Genomic DNA, 23,310 nt, shown 5'->3' with positions numbered 1-23,310 from the left:
AACCCAAAAGTGGAGGCCAAGCAGGCCTTCAAAGAGCTTCTGGAGGAGGATGGTGGTTCATCCGACGCGTCATGGGAGCAAACCATGAGAATGATCATCAACGACCCACGCTACAGCGCCCTGCCCAAGCTGAGTGAGAAGAAGCAAGCGTTTAAGGCCTACCAGGCTACGAAGGAGAAGGAACAAGCCAAGCAGCTCAGGAAGAGGAACTGTGAGGCGCTGACGAGCATTCTGGACAACATGGCCAACGTCACCCACTGCACCACCTGGTCCGAGGCCCAGCAGTACCTGCTGGACAACCCCACCTTCGTTGAGTACGAGGCGCTGGAGAACATGGACAAGGAAGACGCTCTGATCTGCTTCGAGGAGCACATCCGCGCCCTGGAGAAGGAGGAGAAGCAGAAGATTCTGCTGAGGGAGAGAGACAAGATGTCCGAAGGTGCCGTGGTACTGGGGATGGACCAGTCCCTTCCGCGCGCCGCCTGGCAGACAGGCAGAGTGGTCGACACTATCACCTCCTACTTCACGCTGCTAGAGCAGCCTAGCCAGTGTGCCTTCTTAGTTAACTGAAACCGAGGGTTTCATGGGGCGGCTGTTGTGAAGGCCCACAGTTTAGTGCCAGTTTAGTTTCCCCAAACCAGCCCTATTTTTGCCCCTAGTATTTCTTTATTATTTTCTATACAATTCATATACGTTTGTGAAGTGTATGTATTATTATTGTACTGTTTATGTATATGTTGATGACGTAGTATATCCGGGGTGTGTCTGTGACCCGGATGTTACGTTCGGTGGTGCCTATATAAGAGACGGAAGTAGTCCGCGGGTGTGTGTGTGGTGAGCAGCAGAACGAGAGAGAAGCAGAACGAGAGATAGTAACGAAAGCCGAGCTAAGATGGCGGATTCAGCAGCGCGCACACCGTGCAGCAACTGAAGACGCCAGGAAAGCGATTATCGAGTGTACCACGGTAGCCTGTTTAGTTGTGTTCCCGTTGGACCGTCTTGCCAGCAGCCGGCTGTTCAACGTTGGACCAAGCGGGACGCCAGCTGGACATTAATCGTCGTCTCCACGAGCGAACACAGACTCCCGCGGAGCTTCGACGCGGACCACTTCATCGACGCACATGCCATTCGACCAGGCCTCAACGCGCACCACGCCACTGGACTATAAGCCTGTTCAGGCCAGAGACTATCAGTGAGTGATTGAGAGTGTGTGTGGCCGGCCGGGAGGGAATGTGTATTTGGGGATGGATACATCATTTGTGTAATAAATGTGTTGTTCATATGTAATACCGTGTGTTAGTTGTTTGTAGCTCCAATGCTAATGCTAGTTGTTTGTAGCTCCAATGCTAATGCTAGTTGTTTGAAGGCTAATGCTAATGCTAGTTCCCTTGCTAATGCTAACGACATTAACTGCTAGTCTAACGGTTTGCTGGCGCCCCCTGCCTGTATCCTCCTATACTGCTCCATTAGTTAGATAACCAGCCCCTTCCTAAATTATACAGTCCTTTTCAGCTACTCCCTGGTTACAGTACAGTTTATCATTTTCATAACTGTCTGTACATATACATATCTCATGCATCACTATTGCTATATATAAACACATTATGTTACACATATCTTATCCACTTAGATCCACTGTATCTAATTCAGCACTGAAGCCTGAAGATTGAGCACAGTGTGTGTCCCCTTGCTACCTCTGCTGATATAAAAGAGAATTGCAGCCTTGGAGAAAAAGATGGCAGCCGAATACCAACAGAAATACACAGAAACACACAGAAATACTGCAAAATCGCTTTATACTAAGTCGATTTTGAAAATGTAAAGATGCTGGGTGGTAGAACGCACATATCTAGGAAAAGTCATGAAAGGAGGGTCCTGAAATTTGATCGAGTGCAAAGGTAGAATTTTGTTTGTACTCACTGAGATCAAATGACACCTCACGGCTGCCCTAGTGTTAACTACATGTATCACTCCGCCGCTCTAAAAAGTTACTGGAGACCATCCTCCGAGAACAGGAAATGATGGAGCAATGAACTATCTGATGTCAAGTCGTCTGAATCGCATTCACACATGCCACCAAAGCGACTGTCAACCGAGTCATATTCCACTGGTTGCACAATAAATGGAAATGTACAGATAAGTGTACACGATACAAAGTAGCTAGCCCGCGGATGTTTGTGTTCAGGTTACTAGGCAACAGACCAGTTGAAGTTCAGTTGCAGTACTATTTTCTAAAATAAATGATTAAATAAACAAACAAATCATAATCTGTAATCTGTTGTCGCTTATTACTGTTAACTAATAAATGGCGCTGTAGAACTGTTGTATAAAAGCAATTTCACACTTGAGGTCGTGCTGTTATACCTACGACCGGATCACAGCCGTGCTGATGTTCAGTATAACAGCACTCCCTCTCGTGTGATATTGCTTAAGTCAAGGAAGACTTTATTACTCTTTTTAGTTTTTTTTTACTTTCAGCACCATAGAAAAAGATACCAGAAAAATGTCTATTCGACTAGATTGATTATTAAGGCAGCATAGGCTCCACGGCTGCGATTTTGGCTGAACCCGCAATGATTTGATATCGTTTGCACCTCATGGCCACATGTCTCACATGTCAGTTTCGAGAGCTGACACTGCGAACTTATGACAACTCTGCAAGGGAACTCATGACAACTCTGCAAGGGAAGTTTCCGTATCACATTTCCTTGGATTCCGCCGCCGTGTGGTCGGTGAGACGGGAGCATGTCGATAACGATGACGCAGATACACTGGATAAAAGCGTCGGCTAAATATCAAAAGTGTAAATGTACAATATCGATATGACACGTCTGTATGGTGTAAGTCAGTGTGTCCGTGTGTCATTGATTTTCAACTGTGTTGACATTTATTTACATTTCATCAGAATAAAAGTCCCAACATTCGGTCGGTTGCCGACTTGTCCCCCCTTTCACCAGCTGCCGTCTCATATATAATCAAAGTCACGTTGGAATCAGTCTGATTTGACCAACACCAACTACGCCTTTGGAATAACATTGGGAATTGGCATTCCTGGGAATGTACAGTACAGAAGTACAGTACAAATTAAACTGCCCTAACCCTAACCCTGAAAAGCACTAGGTGTTCCGGTGTGTAACCCTAACCCTTAACCTAACCGTAACCCTTACCGGCCAATAGACCTATCGCTAAGCCACGCCCCCTTTGAAAACTCGGACAAACTTCACTGACAGTGACTGACTGACCGACCATGACTGAATGACATTCAATGACTTACAATGGCAGGAGTTGGCAAATTTCTGATTTACCACAGCAAGTAATAGACATGTTTTTGAAAGATGACAAGACAGACGTCTAGAAGCTTTTCACCATCAGATATTAGCGGGTTGTTTGTCCGAGTTTTTGGCCTGTCGTGACTTTTGTTGTGATATGATTGGACAATCTCTATTTTGGGTTTTTGCGATAGGTCTAATTGGTCCCCTAGTTGAATCTTATCTAATCTAATCTGATTGGTCCCCTGTCCTTACCCAGGGAGATCTTCTCTCCGGAGTCAGCGGGCAGCAGGAAGACGAGCAGGGCCAGGCCGGAGATGAGCACGCAGGGGATGAGCAGGTTCAGGCCGTAGTACAGCGTCCTCCTCCGCATGGTCACAGTGAAGGTCACGTCAGGGTATGGCTCCTTACAGCACTCATAGTACAGCTCGTTACGCTTGGCTGGGACACCTGAGACACACACACACAGACCCGCACACACACACAGACCCGCACACACACACACACACACACACACACACACACACACACACACACACACACACACACACACACACACAGACCCGCACACACACACAGACCCGCACACACACAGACCCGCACACACACACACAGACCACACACACATACCACACAGACCGCACACACACACAGACCCACACACACACACACACAGACCCGCACACACAATGTTGAAATTTTTTAGTTAGTAATGAATAAAATACAAAGGTTCCATCTCATAAAATATAATGGAATGTAAAAACTTTTATGACGCTCAATATCTCTGAACTACCCTAGACGGAGATAGAACCTTATAATTCTAAGCTTACGATATAGAAATAAACCACGTCGTACCAACAAGGTCCCACTCTCCGTTAGGTATGTAGGTGGACGTGTCCACGTCCAGCATCTGCAGGTCCAGCAGCCAGCCATTGTGTGTCCAGGACCCAAACTTCAGGTCACACTTCTGGACGTCGAAGGGGAACCAGCGCACGTCTATGTAGCAGGTACTCTTCAGGATGCCCGGGGGGATGTACTGGCAGTACCCCGACGCATTCACCAACACGTTGGTGTGGAAAGTGGCGTCAAACCTCTCGTCCGCACTGCATGGACACACACAATTACACACCTTTAAGTAAGAGGGAAAAAATAAACCCGCACACAGCTTTCATTTACGATAAGGTAAAACACAACGCAATAGCGTACGTGAACATACATGACCCGTTCGTTTTCTTCCGTCTGGATGTTTTCGAGTTATCCAAAACTTATTTTCGAGTTGTTAAGTTCAGTGTTCAACAAATGCTTCCAGTTGTTATTGTATCCAGTATCTTAAAAAATGGGCTATTGATTTGAGTTATTTTGACATTTTGAACATGGTCTTGTCACTTCGATTACTCTTCGAGTACACAAACCGTTACAAACGAGTGACTAATCTCTGAAGTTATTAAGCCGTAAGGTTCATACATTAAAACTGGATAAATCGACCACTCATACATAAATGCACAATTTCATAGTGGAACCAGGAAGTAAGATCATCTGTACTACACCAGGCTAATAAAGTCTGCTTGGTGCATGTTTCGAAGACACAGACATATAGTACTGCCTCTTTGAGACTTGTCCAATGAGATTCCTAAACTGAGAGTTGTTCAGGAGGTGGACAGCTATAGAAACAGACAGCTGTCTGTGTTTCTGGCCCTGCCAGACCAGATAAGCTGTCTCTCATCCACTGTGTGTGTGTTTTGTGTGTGTGTGTGTGTGTGTGTGTGTGTGTGTGTGTGTGTGAGAACGGACCCTGGCTGGCCTGGCCCTATAACAACACGTCATCAGAGGCACGCTAATGTCAAACTATTCACAGTTCCACACACACACACACACACACACACACACACGCACACACTCCCGCACACACACACACACACACACACACACACATACACACACACACGCACACACACACACACACACGCACACACAGACAAACACGCACGCACACACACACACACACACACACACACACACACACACACACACACACACACACTGGGTGTCCTATCGTCCTAACCCTGCCTTCCCCTTATATCAGTGGGCCTTATACAGCAGTGAAAACCCATTAAGGGACCTGAAAGCCCCATTCATACCCCCTATCAACGACCCACTTATCCCACCTCGGCAACCTGGAGACGCCCACAGCGATAACGCAGACGCGCTGGAAGACGCCATGCCGCTCACACACTCATTCAGGCATGACAAAGGAGCAGTCCCTGAGCCTAAGCAGGGTTTGCAGATTGCTTCTTTCTGTCATGTTCTCTCTCCCTCTTTTGGACTCGCTGGATTCGATTGAACCATCTACCTTTTTAGAGGTGTAATTAATTTCCATTGTGTGTGTGGTGTTATCTGTAGTGGCGGGGGGCTGGAGATAGGGACTGCATGGCAGAACATGTTTGACAAGTGTGTGAGTGAGTGTGTGTGAGTGTGTGTGTGTGTGTGTGTGTGTGTGTGTGTGTGTGTGTGTGTGTCACTGCTATCATGGGCCTCGTTGAATTATTCAGAGTTCCACTTTATTATATCAGAGAAAGACGCGTGCGCGCACACACACACACACACACACACACACACACACACACACACACACACACACACTCACACACTTGTCCAACATGTTCTGCCATGCAGTCCCTATCTCCAGCCCCCCGCCACTACAGATAACACCACACACACAATGGAAATTAATTACACCTCTAAAAAGGTAGATGGTTCAATCGAATCCAGCGAGTCCAAAAGAGGGAGAGAGAACATACCACAGTAGCATACATATACACTCACACAACTAACCCTAAAAAAAAAAGAATACACGTTCATTACAAAGTTCTACTGCATACTCTCACACACATGACAGGACAGGCGATAGCCCTGGGAGAGGGAGGTGAGGGCGACGGGGGCACAAGGCTTAAGTGACACACAAACACGCACATAGAGAGAGAGAGGTAGAGAGGAGAGACAAAAGTCTGCGAGGGGAAAGAGTAAAGATACAAAGGGTCTGTTGACACACAGAGACTAGACACACAATGGAGGTCAAAGAAAAAGAAAGAAAGAGAAGGAGAAGGAGAGAGTACCCTTTGGAGAGAGTAAGAAGAAGAGGAGAATATTCCAACATTCCCTGTGGGGGAGGAGGGAAAGGCTCCAGTTGTCCAGCAGCTGAGTGATATGGTTCTTGGCGCCCTGCGTTTATAGAAGAGCTTATCCATGCACACATCATCCCAGAAGTGCCTGGGCAGGGGATCCCTGGGTTCAGGCATACAGTAAGACAGCCCGAGGGGGCCTGAGTGGGAACGGGAGAAGAGAGGGAGCAAAGGACATACAGTACGTCCCTGTCGCTCGTTGACGGGATTAGCTAGTTAGCGTAATCTCCATATGCTCTAGATATAAATAAACATACCGTTTTTTTCTCTCCTTAAACCATTTGTATGAAACTGAAGTTCACATTGCCCACAGCAATAACATACATGAGCATTGCAGAACATATTAGAATGGAGAGGGGAGATCAGTGAGTTACACGGTTCTCAAAGAACTTCTCTAGCACTGCCCGGTGACTGTGACATACTTCCTGTCTGGAGGTTATCCTGGTGGACGTGTGTACGTGTCATTATGGAAGTGTGTATATGTCATTATGGAAGTGTGTACGTGTCATTATGGAAGTGTGTATATGTCATTATGGAAGTGTGTACGTGTCATTATGGAAGTGTGTATATGTCATTATGGAAGTGTGTACGTGTCATTATGGAAGTGTGTACATGTCGTTATGGAAGTGTGGACATGTCATTATGGAGGTGTGTACATGTCATTATGGAAGTGTGTACATGTCATTATGGAAGTGTGTACATGTCATTATGGAAGTGTGGACATGTCATTATGGAAGTGTGGACATGTCATTATGGAAGTGTGTTCATGTCATTATGGAAGTGTTCCAAGAGGGGACAGTTCTGTGTGGAAATTGTGTTTTTATTTTTTTCTGAGTGGGGCAATCCCACTCATATTTTTCCTTTTATTGTGATAGAGACAGTAGAGATTTTGACAGGAAGGAGGGGTGAGAGACAGAGAAGGGATGACATGCAGGATATGTCCGCGGCCGGAATCGAACCGGGAACCCTGCGGTCACATGGTCGACTTAACCCGTTACGCCACCTCAACGCCCCCTGAAATCATGTTTTCTTAACAGAACAAATAGAACTGATTAGGATTCAAACTCAACAGCACATGCTGTCGAGCACATTCAAATGTTGTTGTTAAACCCTGCCATTTGTTCAGTCGCAAGAGGAGTCAAAGAAGTGCTACGTAAGCTTTCCATCCCTACGCCAAAGGCCTCTTATACGAAACAGATTGTAGATGAAAGGGTCTTTCAGTGAACGGTCTTTCACGGAATGTACTGTCGAAGAATGAGTAATCGGCAACATGTTGCTCAGCTATGATTATGTATACTTAATGCATTCCATATTGTAATTAGGTTTTGATCTGGCGCTCAACGGAGTCATTAACCTCATATTAAATACAACGGAATGGAATACATTTATTACGGCATTCTCTCATCTGAAAAGCATGCTAATAAGCCTGCCTTCCTCTCCTATGCACCGCAGGTAGACTTGCGTGTTATTGGTTGCACACTAATGGCGAAACTGTTAAATGGTGTGTGTTACGCCGTTAAAGTCTGTGGTGTGTGTGTTTGTGTGTGTGTGTGTGTGTGTGTGTGTGGTGTGTGTGTGTGTGTGTGTGTGCGTGTGTGTGTGTGCGTGTGTGCGTGTGTGTGTGTGTGTGTGTGTGTGTGTGTGCGTGTGTGTGAGCGTGTGTGTGTGTGTGTGTGTGTGTGCGTGCGTGCGTGCATGTACGATTACTGCATTTAGACATGGATGTGTGTGTTGATGGTGCATGTCATTGGGGGAGAGACAGTAAAATGTGAGCTCCCCGCTGGGGCAGATAAACCTTAGTGCTGCTGTCGAACTGTCGCTCCATTGCAGCTCAATGAAATTACAGAGAACTGAAATTATCCACAAGGTTAACCCAATACTCTGTGATGTTTTAGTTCCAAACCATAGTTCCAATGTTTTAGTTCCAAACCATCATTTAATTGTGTGTGTTTTATTGTGATACACACAGTAAATGAAACACAAAACAAGAATAGTAGTAGAATACAATATAAAAACGTTAAAACAACGACCACAAAATCCCCTCTAACAATTGTGTCATGTGATTTTAGAATGATATCTGTGAGTGTTGTGTCCAAACCTAGTTAGGTGTGGAGCAGTGCAGTGTCGAACAGCAGACAGGGTGAACAAAAGAGAGAGTGGGGGGGGGGGTGCGGGGGTGCGGGGGTGGAGGTTGGGAAAGTAATCCCTATTCTTAATGCAGAGCTTTTAACATCAGGTTTAATGCCCTAGCCCATTAGGTTTCCTTAATCGGGAGGTGGTGTGTGGCCATGAATGGAGAGAACGGAATAAAGGATAATAAAGCCTAGAGTGCGGTCGTCGAGCATACACAGCTCATCTCCCTGCCTGTAAGTCATCTTTCGGTTTCTCTGAATGTCGACCCCTCTATTCATCCGCCTCTCTCTCTCACACACGTGCTGGTGGCTGGTGGAAGTGGAAATTGGAGAATGGGCTCCATTGCAATGTCTCATTGTAATGCATGATCATTGATTCAAATTCCATGCATTCCATTCCATACCATGCATGACAATGAGCCTGTCCTCTCCCGATTTCTACCTCCAGGGAACCAGTTCTTCTACTGAGACTGCTCTCCTTGCTATCACGGAGGCCCTCCGTTCTGCTCGAGCTTCATACCTCTCCTCTGTTCCCATTTTTCTGGACCTGTCTGCTACATTCAACACAGTAAACCTTCTAATCCTTCAGAACTGGGCATCTCTGGCTCTCTGCACTCCTGGTTTGCATCCTACCTGGCCGATCGCTCCTACTACATGACATGGAGAGGATCGCTGTCCTCTCCATTTACATTTACATTTTTGGCATTTAGCAGACGCCTTATTCCAAAGCGACTTACAATCAATACATTTGAATCCTAAGCATGTGAATCAGCAGTCCACCATTCGTTGCAGGAAGAGTACTCTAGCTCGGGCCCGGGGCCACTGAGGAAAAACCTTCTCCCTATTATCGCCTTCTACTAAAACTTTTTTTTTCTTTTTTTTCTTTTTTTTTCTGGAGAAACTGACGAGCCCACGAGCCCTCACCACCGGGGTCCCCCAGGGCTCCGTCCTTACGCCCTTACTGTTCTCCCTTTACACCAAATCTCTTGGCTCTGTCATTTCCTCACATGGTTTCTCCTACCACTGCTACGCAGATGACAGTCATCTCTTTCTCTCTTCCCCCCCCCCTCTGACTCACAGGTGGCGACACGTGTCTCTGCAGACGTCACTGCTTGGATGTCAACCTACCTCATGCTCAACAAGACTGAGCTGCTCTTCCTCCCTGGGAAAGCCTGCCCTCTCCAAGACTTCTCCATCACAGTAGAGACCTCTATTGTGACCTCCTCCCAGTCATCAGCCAGGAACCCTGGGGTGTTCCCTGACAACCACTTTTTCTGTGCGGCAAACATCACAGCGACAGCACGCTCCTGTAGATTCTTCCTCTACAACATCAGGAGGATCTCTTCAGGCTACATCTTAACTGTCCCTCCTAAAGACCTCCTCAACCCCACTACCCCCCCCCCCCCGTACAGTTTCTCTACTATAAATACTTTTCTTTTTTCTTCTAGCATTGTAGCTGCCAATGGCCATAGCATAGATTACTTTTTCTTATGACTGTTGGTTAGATGATTAACTTACTTAAGTACATTTGTTGTTATTACGTTGTTTTTTTTATAAAGCCGTCTGCTAAATGTCCAAAATAAACCAAATAAAACATTTAAAATAAAATAAAAAGGAAAGTTGAATCCAAACATGAATCCAAAACGTTGTGTGCACTTTTAAAAGCAGGTTATGTGTACCTGTCTTCCTGTCCCAATGCTCTGATACACTGAGAAGGCACTGCACTGAACACATCTACAGCACAACCGCCTTTCATATTCACATCCAGTCCCTTATCCCTACCAGACTACATGCTGTGTGGTGGGATTTATTATTTATTATACCTCATAAACAAAACATTGTTTACCTAATAGAACAATGTCAGAGAGCCTCTAAAATGATTGTGAAGAAATAAAAACATTGTACTACAAAGACATCAGTCAACGGGGACGTCTATGCTGGGTGCAAATGTTATAAAAGGAGGATTATGGGGCCAGAATGAAATGGAGTGGGATTAGACAAAACAGATTATGTCATTACATTACATTCATCGGGATCTCCTTTTAGCACCCAAAGCTGATGAGAGCTCACCTGTTGTCGAGCAGGATCATGGGAAGAGAGGAGGATGGATGGGAGGAGTTGGGGAGGATGATGGGGGGAGCTCACCTGTTGTAGAGAAGGATGTCTGGTGTCCAGATCTGGCTGGAGGGGAACCGAAGGTTCTGCACGCCAGGGTATTTGTCTGGGTTCCAGCTCAAGTACACGTCGGTCCAGTACTGTAGAGAGACAGGCCAGCGAGACAGTCAGAGAGAGACGGTGAGATTACAGTGAGCCTGTACTCCGATGTTTACCTCCACCAGCCACCGCTGAGTCAAAGAGAGGTTCATGGAGGGATAGAGAGGATCAGAGAGAGAGAGAGAGAGAGAGAGAGAGAGAGAGAGTGGTGAGGGGTGGGGGGTCGGAGAGAAAGCGAAAGAGTAGCACTGCCGTAGACAGAGGCGCAGCGAAGACGAGGCGAAACAGGCCGAGAGACGTAAAGAAAACAGAGGGCGAGGACAGGCAAAGCGTGACAAAGAGAGAGAGGCAGAGAGCGGTAAATTAAAGTATTTGGAATATCGTCTCCACATAAGAAGAGCTGCGGTCAACTAGAGATGAAGGAGAGTGTTTTCAGATGAGTTGAATGAAAGGGACGACAATGTGGTTGGATTCTCGGGTCATGAACCTGGCTCCCAGGACATCTGTCAGCTGACGTTTTTTCTTTGAAGGTCATTTTTTTTCTGAATGGGGCAGTCCCATTTAATTTTTTTGATTGGATAGAGTTAGTGAAGATAGACAGGAAAGTAAGGAGAGGAGGGCATGTCAGCAGGGCATGGGCCAGATTCAAACCCATGCCGACATGGGCATTATGTGCGCACTGAGCACCGCAGTGCTAGACCACTGGACCACCCCAGGCCACCAGCTGTAGTCGTTTTTTTAACAGGGATTCTCTATACCCCTTCTGAAATCCCACTAGTTGTACTGACTCACGCTAGACTGGACACTGAGCCCTCTGGCGTCCTCTGATGTTATCTAGACGAGCCGAAGCCAGGGTTGCAAAAAAACATAAACAGCTAGCAGTGACACCCTGAGCCCTGATTGGAGGATAGGAAACTGCAGGGATAAATGCAGAGAGCTTGCATTCACCAGTTCATGAATAAATAAAAGAGTGGATGGAGGAAGGAGGGAGTGATGTAAGCCTACGAAAGGTGTGTGTTGGAGGTACTGGGAGGTACTGCAGACTGGCAATAATTTATAAGTGTGAGAGCAACATGAGATGAGAGATGATGTGCTGTGTTGGCCAGATATCCATCGTTGATACTCACCAGCTGTAGCCATGCGTTGGTCATCAGCACCTGGTTCTTCTCATCCTGAGAAAAGAGACAAGAAAATAATCCAAGTCAATTTATTTGTGAACAGCCGTGCCTTTTTTACCTACTAAAAGAGCCGCCTCTTTACAACGCTCAAGCTGCTATTTACACACAACGACCACTAGTTGGCCGCTTGTAAATTAGCCTGCTTCCTACACAGAAAAACTGCAAAATTGTTTTATATTAGCTTATCCTGATGTGATTTTGAAAATGTAAGGATACTGGGTGGTAAAACGCACATATGTAGGAAAGGTCATGAAAGGAGGGTCCTGAAATGTTATTGAGTGCAAAGATATAACTTGTTACATTGATATAACAGGGGTCAAATGACCCCTCATGGCTATTCTAGTGTTAAAGCTGGGGCCTCATTTATAGAAAGTACTTTGAATCAAATTTGATCTTACCCGTGTCGTACGTAGAAAACCATGTCAAAGTAGTGATTTATAAAAGTTCAACGTGAGTCAATTTGACAGTGGAAGCGATCGTAGCTCTACGTCAGGTATTGACTTTACAGGCAATGCAGAATGCTGGAGGAAATGTACGGAACGAGAAGCCAATCACACACACATTTTCTATACATGCCCTAAATTGAAAAGGTTTTGGGAGGCAGTTCAAGTAAAAATAAAAAATACATTTACCTTACAAAATCCTATACATCCAGTCAATATTATACTCGGTCTTATTCCATTAGATATATACAGAGAGGGAGATAAATATTTGTACACCATACTACGTATCGCGGCTTTAAAGCAAATCACACGTAAATGGTTGGACTTAAACCCACCATCTGTTAATAATTGGAAAAAAACTGTTGAAGAGATAAAAGAAATGGAAAGAATTACTTGCAAAGTGGGAGGCCGTGAAGAGCAATTCACTATGAACTGGAGTAAATGGACCGAATGAATGAGTAGGAAGGAAGCCCCCCCCCCCTCCCCGATCCCACCCCTCCCACCCCCTCCCTTTGTCTCTTACTTTTCTATGTCTATCCCTATAATTTCTCTCTTCTTTTTCTATATTTTCTCTTTAGTCTCTATTCTTTATTTTCTTTATTTCTTGTTCTCTTTATAAAAAATAAAAAAACAAACAAAAATGATGCAGGATGAACTTAAACAAGTGAAGAAAACTTGTAAAGTGTGTGAAATGAACTTGTGAAATGTAATGTAAAGTCCTGCAATAAAGTATTAAAAAATATATATATTGACTTTACGTACGCACATTACCTACTGGCTATGCAGAGTTATTACAGGCATGTGAGCCGCACTGCCTATACTGTAATTAATGCGAAGTGAAAGTGGCTCGTTATAAAATTAACAATGTTGTTGTCAGCCGAGAAAATTAGTTTAATTCAAGATTTAAAGGGAACTGATGTTTATGATTGTATTTCAGTCTTCCTTTATATCCCTCCGGAGCTGTTAAAGCAACGCCATCTGCCCTTCAACATGCCTATAGTGCGCTCCACAACGGACCTTGCCCGGCCATGCGTTAAATTATACTGGATTTCCTCCGGTGTCTCAGGGTTCGCAAAGGGAGTGAGCAGATGTTTTCAATGTCACCTGATAAGAATAAGACCATTATATTATTACAGTATAAGCATTTGTCTGGTTAGTAGTCATGATCAAATGTTACAAATGCAACTAACGGAGAAGCCACCCTTCTCTGCCCTCTCCCGCTTCCTATGTCACAACTCCGCCCCTGGCTCATCAGCCTTCTATCAGTGGTGCCAGGTGTGGCCGGTTAAGACTGCGACTGGCTCCTACTTAAGCTCTGCACCTGCTTCCAGTCAACGCCAGGTCGTAGCCATTTATGGTTGGTTCAAGTGCTCGTACCCTCTATTCTACTCGTTACCCTAGCCTAACCCTATTCTCCCTGTTCCCCGTTGAAGGATTCCCTGCCTGCCGACCTCCTGCCTGCCTGACTACCCTGCTCCCTGCCTGACCCCTGCCTGCCTGATACTACTCCTCCTGTCTGATCCTCTGCCTGCCTGCCAACCATTCCTCCTGCCTGACCCACCGCCTGTCTGACGTCCCTTCCTCCTGCCTGATCCCCTGCCTGCCTGACTACCTGCTACCTGTCTGACCCTCCGCCTGTCTGCCGACCACTCCGCCTGCCTGATCCCCTGCCTGTCTGACTACCTGCCTGCCTGCCTGACCCCCTGCCTGTTCTACCAACCTCTAGCCTGCTTCCCCTGACACCCCAACCCTTACAAATAAATTACTATTATTGTTGTACTACCTGTTCTCTGGTGTCTGCTTCTGTGAGCTACGTTTTCTAGTAGAAGCAAGTGTGTGCATATCCTTGTAAACCCCACAAAACATAACAAATAGGTAGGTAACGACCAGTGCTCGACCACAACACCAGATTTGAGTTTGGACCAAAACAGGCTCATCACTGAATGCTCTTTATCATGAAATCTACCGATGCTACCAATTTATCATGGGCATTTAGCACTGTTGTAATGCTGAAATATATACTATTGGACCATCAACCTTTATTCAACCAGTAAGTCCCTTGAGATAAATCATCTCTTTATTGAGGTAGACCTAGCCAAGAGATCAGTTTACAGTAAAATGCTGTCATAATATTACACATAGACAACACAACAGTATACACAATGACATCAAGACGAGCTGGCCCCCTCCTACATTGCCGACCTCGTCCCCCTCCACACCCCCTCCCGTTGCCTCAGGGCCGACGACCAAACCACCCTCAAGACCACCAGGACCAAGCTCCGGACCTGGGGTGATAAGGGCCTTTTCAGCCGCAGCCCCGTCCCTCTGGAACGCCCTCCCCAACCACATCAGACAGGCCAACACCCTCCCAACATTTAAACAGGCCCTCAAAACCCACCTCTTCAAGCTCACCTTCACCAGTTAACCCTCTCCCCCTCTCCCCTTCCCATGTGTCCCCAGCACTACCTTCATTAGGCCCCTATACTTTCTTTTATTTATTTTTAGTTTATCTTTATTATTACTACTCTATCTTTTCAGTTTGTAAAGCGTCTTTGAGTTTCTAGAAAAGCGCTATATACGTCTAATGTATTATTATTAGTAGTAGTACAAGGTACAGAAGACAATCCAACGTCAATGGCGGGTTAGACTTTGATAAGTGAGTGTGCGTTGTGCATTCAAAACTGTGGTTTTCTCTCAAAGCTGTATTTATGTAACCACATGTATACAGCAGGCCTGGGGGTCAGTCCAGGCAGCATCACACATACTGGGGCTCCATTTCAATGTAAAACAAGCCGCCGTAGGGACCTAGACAACAACCCAGGGGAGATGAAGGGATGAAACGACTGCTTGATCGTTAGAAGAGGGAGCAGCATCCATGAAGGAGACTGCGGTTTCCTCCTCTCCTCCCTTCTCTCCTTCTCTCCATCTCTCTCTGTCTGTCTGTCTCTCTCTTTCTCTGTCTTTCTCCCCCCCCCCCCCCCACACACACACACATACCTACACACTAATTACCACAGATACTGTCTAAACATTAGAAGACAGAACACACATGATACACATTTCCTAATATAGCCTCTCTTTTCTCTTTTGAGCCAGATGAAGTCAGAAAGGTAATTGCAGAATTCCTTTCAACACACACACACACACACACACACAGACACACACACACGCACACACACACACACACAAACTGTTTATCTCCCTCCCCAGTCCATCTAAGAAATATATATTTTTAAGTCTATTACAGTAGTCTATAGTTCTGTTTTCAATGTTCAAACACCTTAAATGGGCATTGAGACCATATTCTGCATGTTTTAAGATTCTTATCAGTCTTCTTATCAATGGTTCAAATCTAATCATGTGTCTCTGCGTGTTTTCAATTATTGTTTATGAGACTAAATTATAATTAGTAAAATAATTAGCACAACCTAAAAAGGAGTTTCCATGGTGATGGTGGAGTGTGAGAGGAGTCATTCTCAAACAAAACATTGATGAGTGCGTGCGTGTGTATGTGTGTGTGTGTGTTTATCTGTCAGCCTTTACCAGTGTTGGGGGGACATGACCTAAAAGCGGAGGAGTACCAGTCAGTCAATGTTGTTAACGTAAAGGTGATAAACATATGAACATATGAACAATATGATCCTCTAAAACTGTGTAGCAAAATGCTAACTTAACCTGCCTACAATAATATCCACTGTGCTAAGCGAACTGATATACTGTAAGACCGTTTGGCTAAGAATAGTTAACCTAGCCTGCACTGTGTCGGTCTGAACAATTGTCATTGGTTAGAGAGGCTTAATGGACGATGCTAATTGGCAACTGGAAGCCTTGCTGAGTTTATGATCTAGAAGATTCTAGAACAAGAACTGCCAGTAGATTTTTTTTGTGAGCATCTGATTTGAATCTGAGCTTTGTCCGAAACTCAGGCTTCTGTACAACATGAATATGACTAATGCACTCATCTCTGAAGAAACAGAGGCGAAACAAAACAGAAAACAAACAAACACTGTGTGTATAGTACCACTATAAAACCTCCAGAGCCCTGAGGGGGGAGAATCTCAGTGCCCTGCCTCCGTTCTATTTCCTCTTCCTCTGTTGTCTGGCTGACGAATGAGAGCAGTAATCTGGCTGTGGAACACACACACTTTTACCACATAAACAGTTTTGTTCTCTGTGTTTCTACAGGCTCTGTTCCACAGCTCTGACGGACAGCACAGGGGACAGTGGAGACAGAGACAACACTCCTTACACTCTGCTAATGGAACAGACGTGGTTTGGTTGGACCACTATCATGTGATGAGTAACCTTGCCTGAGACCTGATGACTTCATGAAGCCTCCCCGAGCTACTACCTTGGCTTAAGCACAGCAGGCTAACACAGTCTTACACATGCCCCTCTACAGTTGAAAAAGGACAAGTAGAAATAGAAAGTAGCTAGGGTGTTCCATGTGGCGCTGACAGGCTGGCTCAGGCCCAGGGATCACACAGCACTGAGAAGAGCGGCTGGAGTCTGTGTTACATCACATGACTGCTCTCTGCCTCGTTAAGCTACATAATAATAATAATAATAATAATAATAATAATAATAATAATAATAATAATAATAATAATAATAATAATAATAACTTGGATAGCACTTTTCCTGGAAACGTTGCAACATGGGAGAACAGTGGAAGTGAAAAAGGAGGTGAAAAAGATATACAAAAGCAATGTGACAATGTGGGGTAGTGGTGGTCTAGTGGATAGTGAGTTGGACTTGTGATCGGAAGGTTGTGAGTTCAAATCCCGCCTGAAGCCACACCACTACTAGTGTGCCCTTGGGTAAGGCACTTAGCCCTCAGTTACTCCAGGGGGAATGTCCCTGTAATTCGTAATTGTAAGTCGCTTTGGATAAAAGCGTCTGCTAAATGGCAAAATTAATTAATTAAAATTAAATGATAGAGTAAGTTCACTGTGGTCTCGGGTGTGTGTGTGTGTGTGTGTGTGTGTGTGTGTGTGTGTGTGTGTGTGTGTGTGCGTGCGTGCGTGCATGCGTGTGTGTGTGTGTGTGTGTGTGTGTGTGTGTGTGTGTGTGTCTGTGTGCGTGCGTGTGTGCATGCGTGCGTACGTGAGAGAGAGACAGAGAGAGAGAGACAGAGAGAGAGAGAGAGAGAGAGAGAGAGACAGAGAGAGAGAGAGAGAGAGAGAGAGAGAGAGAGAGAGTATCTCACCATCTGTGTTTGAGTGATATTGAGAGGCTAATGACCAGAACCGAGGCAGATGACTAGAATCAGCATGGTTTTTACTGTGTATGCTTGCCAAGACTTTTGCCGTATGTGTGTGTGTGTGTGTGTGTGTGTGTGTGTGTGTGTGTGTGTGTGTGTGTGTGTGTGTGTGATGTGAAGATAGGTGGTGACTCTGCAGTCCTGACAGCAGATAGGTAGTGACTCTGCAGTCCTGACAGCAGATAGGTAGTGACTCTGCAGTCCTGACAGCAGATAGGTAGTGACTCTGCTGTCCTGACAGCAGATAGGTAGTGACTCTGCAGTCCTGACAGCAGATAGGTAGTGACTCTGCAGTCCTGACAGCAGATAGGTAGTGACTCTGCAGTCCTGACAGAAGATAGGTGGTGACTCTGCAGTCCTGACAGAAGATAGGTAGAGACTCTGCAGTCCTGACAGCAGATAGGTAGTGACTCTGCAGTCCTGACAGAAGATAGGTGGTGACTCTGCAGTCCTGACAGCAGATAGGTAGTGACTCTGCAGTCCTGACAGAAGATAGGTGGTGACTCTGCAGTCCTGACAGAAGATAGGTAGTGACTCTGCAGTCCTGACAGCAGATAGGTAGTGACTCTGCAGTCCTGACAGCAGATAGGTAGTGACTCTGCAGTCCTGACAGCAGATAGGTAGTGACTCTGCAGTCCTGACAGCAGATAGGTAGTGACTCTGCAGTCCTGACAGAAGATAGGTGGTGACTCTGCAGTCCTGACAGCAGATAGGTAGAGGCTCTGCAGTCCTGACAGCAGATAGGTAGAGACTCTGCAGTCCTGACAGCAGATAGGTGGTGACTCTGCAGTCCTGACAGCAGATAGGTAGAGACTCTGCAGTCCTGACAGCAGATAGGTAGAGACTCTGCAGTCCTGACAGCAGATAGGTAGTGACTCTGCAGTCCTGACAGCAGTGGGGAGCTCGTTCCACCAGCGGGGCGCCAGGACAGTGAAAAGTCCACGCACGAAAAACCCACTCACCACATCTATGATCTGCAGTAGCGTCATTCCCAGTTCCACCAGTATGGATGAGGAGTCATTGACAACGGGTCTCTCCAGACGGTTGTAGTTGGCCATCAGCTCCTTGTAGAGTGTGCGCTGGTGCTCCCCCTGCTGGGACCCTGGAGTAGTGCAAGAGAAAGGACACCCTGAATTTCAGTCAATACTCACATCTCATTCATTGATGGCTAATCGATTATCATGGCCATTCAGTGCATTTTTTAAGTTAACATCTAAAAAAATACAGGATCTTTTGTTGTGACTTTATAGGTTACATGATTGCTTCATATGTTACATGATTGATTGACAGTTAAAAGAGATTGATTCATATGTTACATCATTGATTGACAGCTAAGAGTTCTTATTTATCGTTAAGATAGTTCAAAAGAAGTACATTTCTGTTGTATTAGCTAAGAATGGGTAGAAATGCAGGTTCCAGAATGCCTTGCAGCAAGACGTCATATAAGTTGACGCTTTGTTGTTTGTGAGAAATACGAATTGTACGTCCAGAATTGAAAGTGAATATCTAATAGCTTGTTTTATTGAATTGGAAGTGATCACAGTGTACAGTATGTCAGCAATTTTTTATATAAAGAACCTTTCGCTTGATAACACCAGTCCTAGACATCATTTCAGAAGGTAGAAATACTACATCTTTAATATCAGAAGGCCCACGCTGTCAGTACCACCAAAGTTCACAGAGTGAGATCCCGAAGACGTCCATTTGTTGACGTCAGAGTAAGAGTGTAATCATTGAATTATAGATCCATAACATGCACAATATTAATAATGCAGTAGTTGTGTTTAGTCAGGACTTAAGAATCATTCGAATATCACACGTTAGTGAGTGTAAAGGGCTCTCACACTTTAAACAGCGTGCGATTTCTGTTGCGCGTCAACGTTCCATTTTGAAGTTTGAATGGAAGTCTATGAGAAAATCATAAAACATCGCATCCCAATGCACACAGCGTGCGATGCAATTTCTGTTGTATGTTCTCATAGACTTCCATTCAAACTTCAAAATGGAACGTTGACGCGCAACAGAAATCACACGCTGTGTGCAGAGCCCTTAAGAGTTACATAATTCCGGAAAATTCCCGGTTCCGTTTTTTGCAATCAACTTGTGAGTGCAGTAACAGGTTTTTCATAAACCCGACACACACACACACACACACACACACACACACACACACACACACACAAGAGCAAATTGTTTGTCTCATCTGCTCACTTTCGGTATTGGTATCTTGGTGATTTTGAAATTGTAACAACGGTATTATCTTAAAAACTGCCATTTAGGAAAAGGCAGGTAAGGAGGGGGACATGGGTTTCACAACGACAGTAATAGTATATTCATAATATTAATATTTATAATAGTGTCTCATCACCCCTGGACCTCCAGTTGGTAAGACTTAAAGTTACGTAAAGGGATATCATAAGTGTTCTAAAGGCTATACATTCTGAGGGTCTGTGTGTTGGAATGTGGACTGTGAATAAAGGTTCCAACCCAACCAGAACTCCAACCCAATTATTTAGCCACCCTTCCATCTAACCACATATCAATGCATTTGCATTCAACACATTTATAGCCTGTCCTGTCATAGCTTTAGCCTGTCCTGTCTCTTCAGATCCATGGGGGGGGGGGGGGGGGGAGTCATTAATCGGAGGACGGGCTCATTGTAAATGCATGGTATGGAATGAGACATGATATCCAACTGATACCGTTCCTCATTCCGTTCCGTGCATTACGAATGAGCCCGTCCTCCGATTTCTGCCTCCACCAGCCTCCCCTGGTAGATACAATACATGAGAGGCTCTGAATGGGCAGGATCTCTGCAGTGTTCTCTGTGTCCCGGTGGGTCAGTCGTGATTAGGATGATGTGTTTGCTGGCCCGGCTCTCATCCCCCCTGGCCCTGACTCTCCTCCTCTCCCTCCCTCTCCTCACCCTCCCTCTCCTCACCTCTCCTCTCCCACTGATCCCATTAAGACTGGGTCTGAGGCCAGAGGGAGAGAGGGAGGGAGGATGGGAGGATGGAGGGTGGTAGGAGAGGGCTACACTTCACCTCCAGCTGATAGCTACATAGTGTAGCTATCAGCTAGACATCACAGTCTAGTTAGTCCAGGGTCAGCTGACATCACAGCTGACAACACATCACCTTTCGCCCCATTACACAGCCGACCTCATGGCGTGCCAGAAGGTGGTAGACGAGCTATGCTGTTCACACCTACTCACTCACTCTCTCACTCACTCACTCACTCACTCACTCACTCACTCACTCACACACTCACACACTCACTCACCTCACTCACTCACTCACTCACTCACTCACCTCTCTTCCTCCCTCCCTTCCTCCCTCCCTACCTCCCTCTCACTAGTCAGTCACAACTTGTCTACATACAGTAGCATCTGTAGCTGGGACACACTTGTTACACGTGCACTGACAGTCTCCTTCACATCCATAGGGGAGAGAGAACCACAGAAAGAGCGAACTTGGATGAGAGGGAGAAGAAAGGAGAAAAAGAGAGAAAGAAAGTGACAAAAAAGTGATAGAAATAGATAGAGTGGGTAGGGAGAGAGAGAAAGAAAGAAAAAAGAAAGAAAGAAAGAAAGAAAGAAAGAGAAAAGGTGATAGAAATAGAAGGAGAGATGTGAAGAGTGTACTGCTTAGGTAAATTAAGTCCTTAATGAGGTGAGGTTACAGCCGGACTACAGTATTCTAGGAGTCAGAGAGACGAGGAGAAACGTGCAACACACTGATAATTACTGTATATGCATATTCATTTGTACAACCATCTACGTATATTCACCTATAGATTCTATGCATCCTATTTATTAACTTGTTTGTTTAGCTGTCCATCTATCCACAACAGTCTAAGCTGGTGGAGGTGATGTAACGGAGAGGGGAATGTTTTCTAGGTACACGTTGGGCCTGTTAACACCAATCAATCATCACTTGAATGCCACAGCCTATTTGAGTGTTGTTGCTGACCATGTGCATCCCTTCATGGCCACAAAGCACCCATCTTCTAATGGCTGCTTCCAGCAAAGCAAAAGTCGTCTCAAACTGGTTTCATGAACTTGACAATGAGTTCAGTGTTCTTCGGTGGCCTTCCCCTTCACCGAATCTAAATCCAATAGAACACCTTTGGGAGGTGGTAGAACGGGAGATTCACAGCTTGAAAGTGCACCTGAAAAATCTGCAGGAATTGCATGATGCGATCATGTCATCATGGATCAGAATCTCAAAGGAATGTTTCCAACGTCTTGCGGAACTGCCGATGAGACGGCCTACAGGAGAGAGGTCGACTGCCTGGCTCAGTACAGCCAGGAGAACAGCCTCTCTCTCAACACTGACGCTGACTCACTCACCCCATCACCAACGGGTCCGCCATAGAGAGGGTCAGCAGTTTTAAGCTCTTTGGCGTCCACATCTCCAATGACCTCACTTGGGACGAGCAGACCAAACAGGTGGTGAGAAAGGCACAGCAGCGCCTCTTTCACCTCAGGCGGCGGAAGAAATTTGGCATGGGGGTCCGAGATCCTGCGGGCCCTTCTACAGAGGGTCAACTGAGAGCATTCTGACTGGGTGCATCACTGCCTGGCACGGCAACTGCACTGCCCTCAACCGCAAAGCGCTGCAGAGGGTGGTGCGGACAGCCAAGCAGCATCAGTGGATGTGAGCTTCCCTCCATCCAGAATATAAACAAAAAGCGGTGTGTCAGCAAAGCCCGGAGGATCATCAAAGATCCCAGCCACACCAACCACAGTCTGATCGAACCGATGCCGTCCAAAAGACGAAGCCTCCTCTCTGGAGCCTCAGGGCCACACTCAGAGGCTAAGCAACAGCTACCTCCCCCGGGCGATCAGGCTCATGAACAAGCCTACTGAAGACAAATGACTATTATCCCCAAGCACATCCCATGTATACTGACTACCTACCCTTAAGCACACAATGTCTTTACTCAATACTAACTTACTCATTACACCCACTGCCACCGAGGGCAATACTGATGACATTTCTACTTTGTTCTATTGTATCTTTTACTATTTGTACTGCTAAATTGTGTTATTGTGTTATTTGTCTTATTTGACAACTTGTCACTTGTCCAACTTGTCCAATTGTCTCACTTATGTCTTAACTATAACTATTGTCACCTTAATTATCTTGATTTATCTTGAGTATCAAACTAACAAAGTCAATATTGACAGATTATAAATCCGATCCAATTCCGGGAATTCCTCATGAAGGCAGAGCGCGGACAGTAATCTAATACATATTACATAATTACTAGGCCTGTAACAATGATTAAATAATTGTTTAATGGCAATTTAATTGTCAATTGTCTAATGGCAATCTTGACTGTGCTCCAACACACTAGCTAGCTAGGTGGCTAACAACAAAGAACATGGCGTTAGCTAGATAGCTGCTCTGCATGTTAAGCACATCACAACACGCTGATAGAACATGAACATGCTAAAAACACATAACTACACATAACTAGATGACACACAGTCCCTTTTTTATTGATAAGGTTACATGTTCAATTTTATGTTCAAAAATACGTTTTAGGATAATAAAGAGGCATGGTTTACTTGCTGTGTTATTACATTATCTGGGTCACATAACAATGAAACAATTATTGTTAATCG

General features: G+C 45.4%; 1 protein-coding gene across 1 annotated transcript in view; it reads right to left on the bottom strand.

The window, feature by feature from the left end:
* Positions 1-23,310, bottom strand: part of LOC308152303 (neuronal acetylcholine receptor subunit alpha-7-like) — a gene marked incomplete at both ends in the record, with an annotated part of 50,917 nt that overhangs the window by 16,983 nt on the left and 10,624 nt on the right. The window contains 5 exons of the mRNA XM_080525250.1: positions 3,525-3,719; positions 4,125-4,372; positions 10,726-10,835; positions 11,922-11,966; positions 18,641-18,780. Of these exons, the coding sequence (XP_080381376.1) occupies positions 3,525-3,719; positions 4,125-4,372; positions 10,726-10,835; positions 11,922-11,966; positions 18,641-18,780 (738 nt within the window). The remainder of the gene's footprint in view (positions 1-3,524; positions 3,720-4,124; positions 4,373-10,725; positions 10,836-11,921; positions 11,967-18,640; positions 18,781-23,310) is intronic.

The sequence above is a fragment of the Nansenia antarctica genome (assembly GCF_963989245.1).
Source record: "Nansenia antarctica genome assembly, chromosome: 3".
Taxonomy (NCBI): Eukaryota; Metazoa; Chordata; class Actinopteri; order Argentiniformes; family Microstomatidae; genus Nansenia; species Nansenia antarctica.
This window is presented reverse-complemented; position numbering and strand designations above follow the sequence as displayed.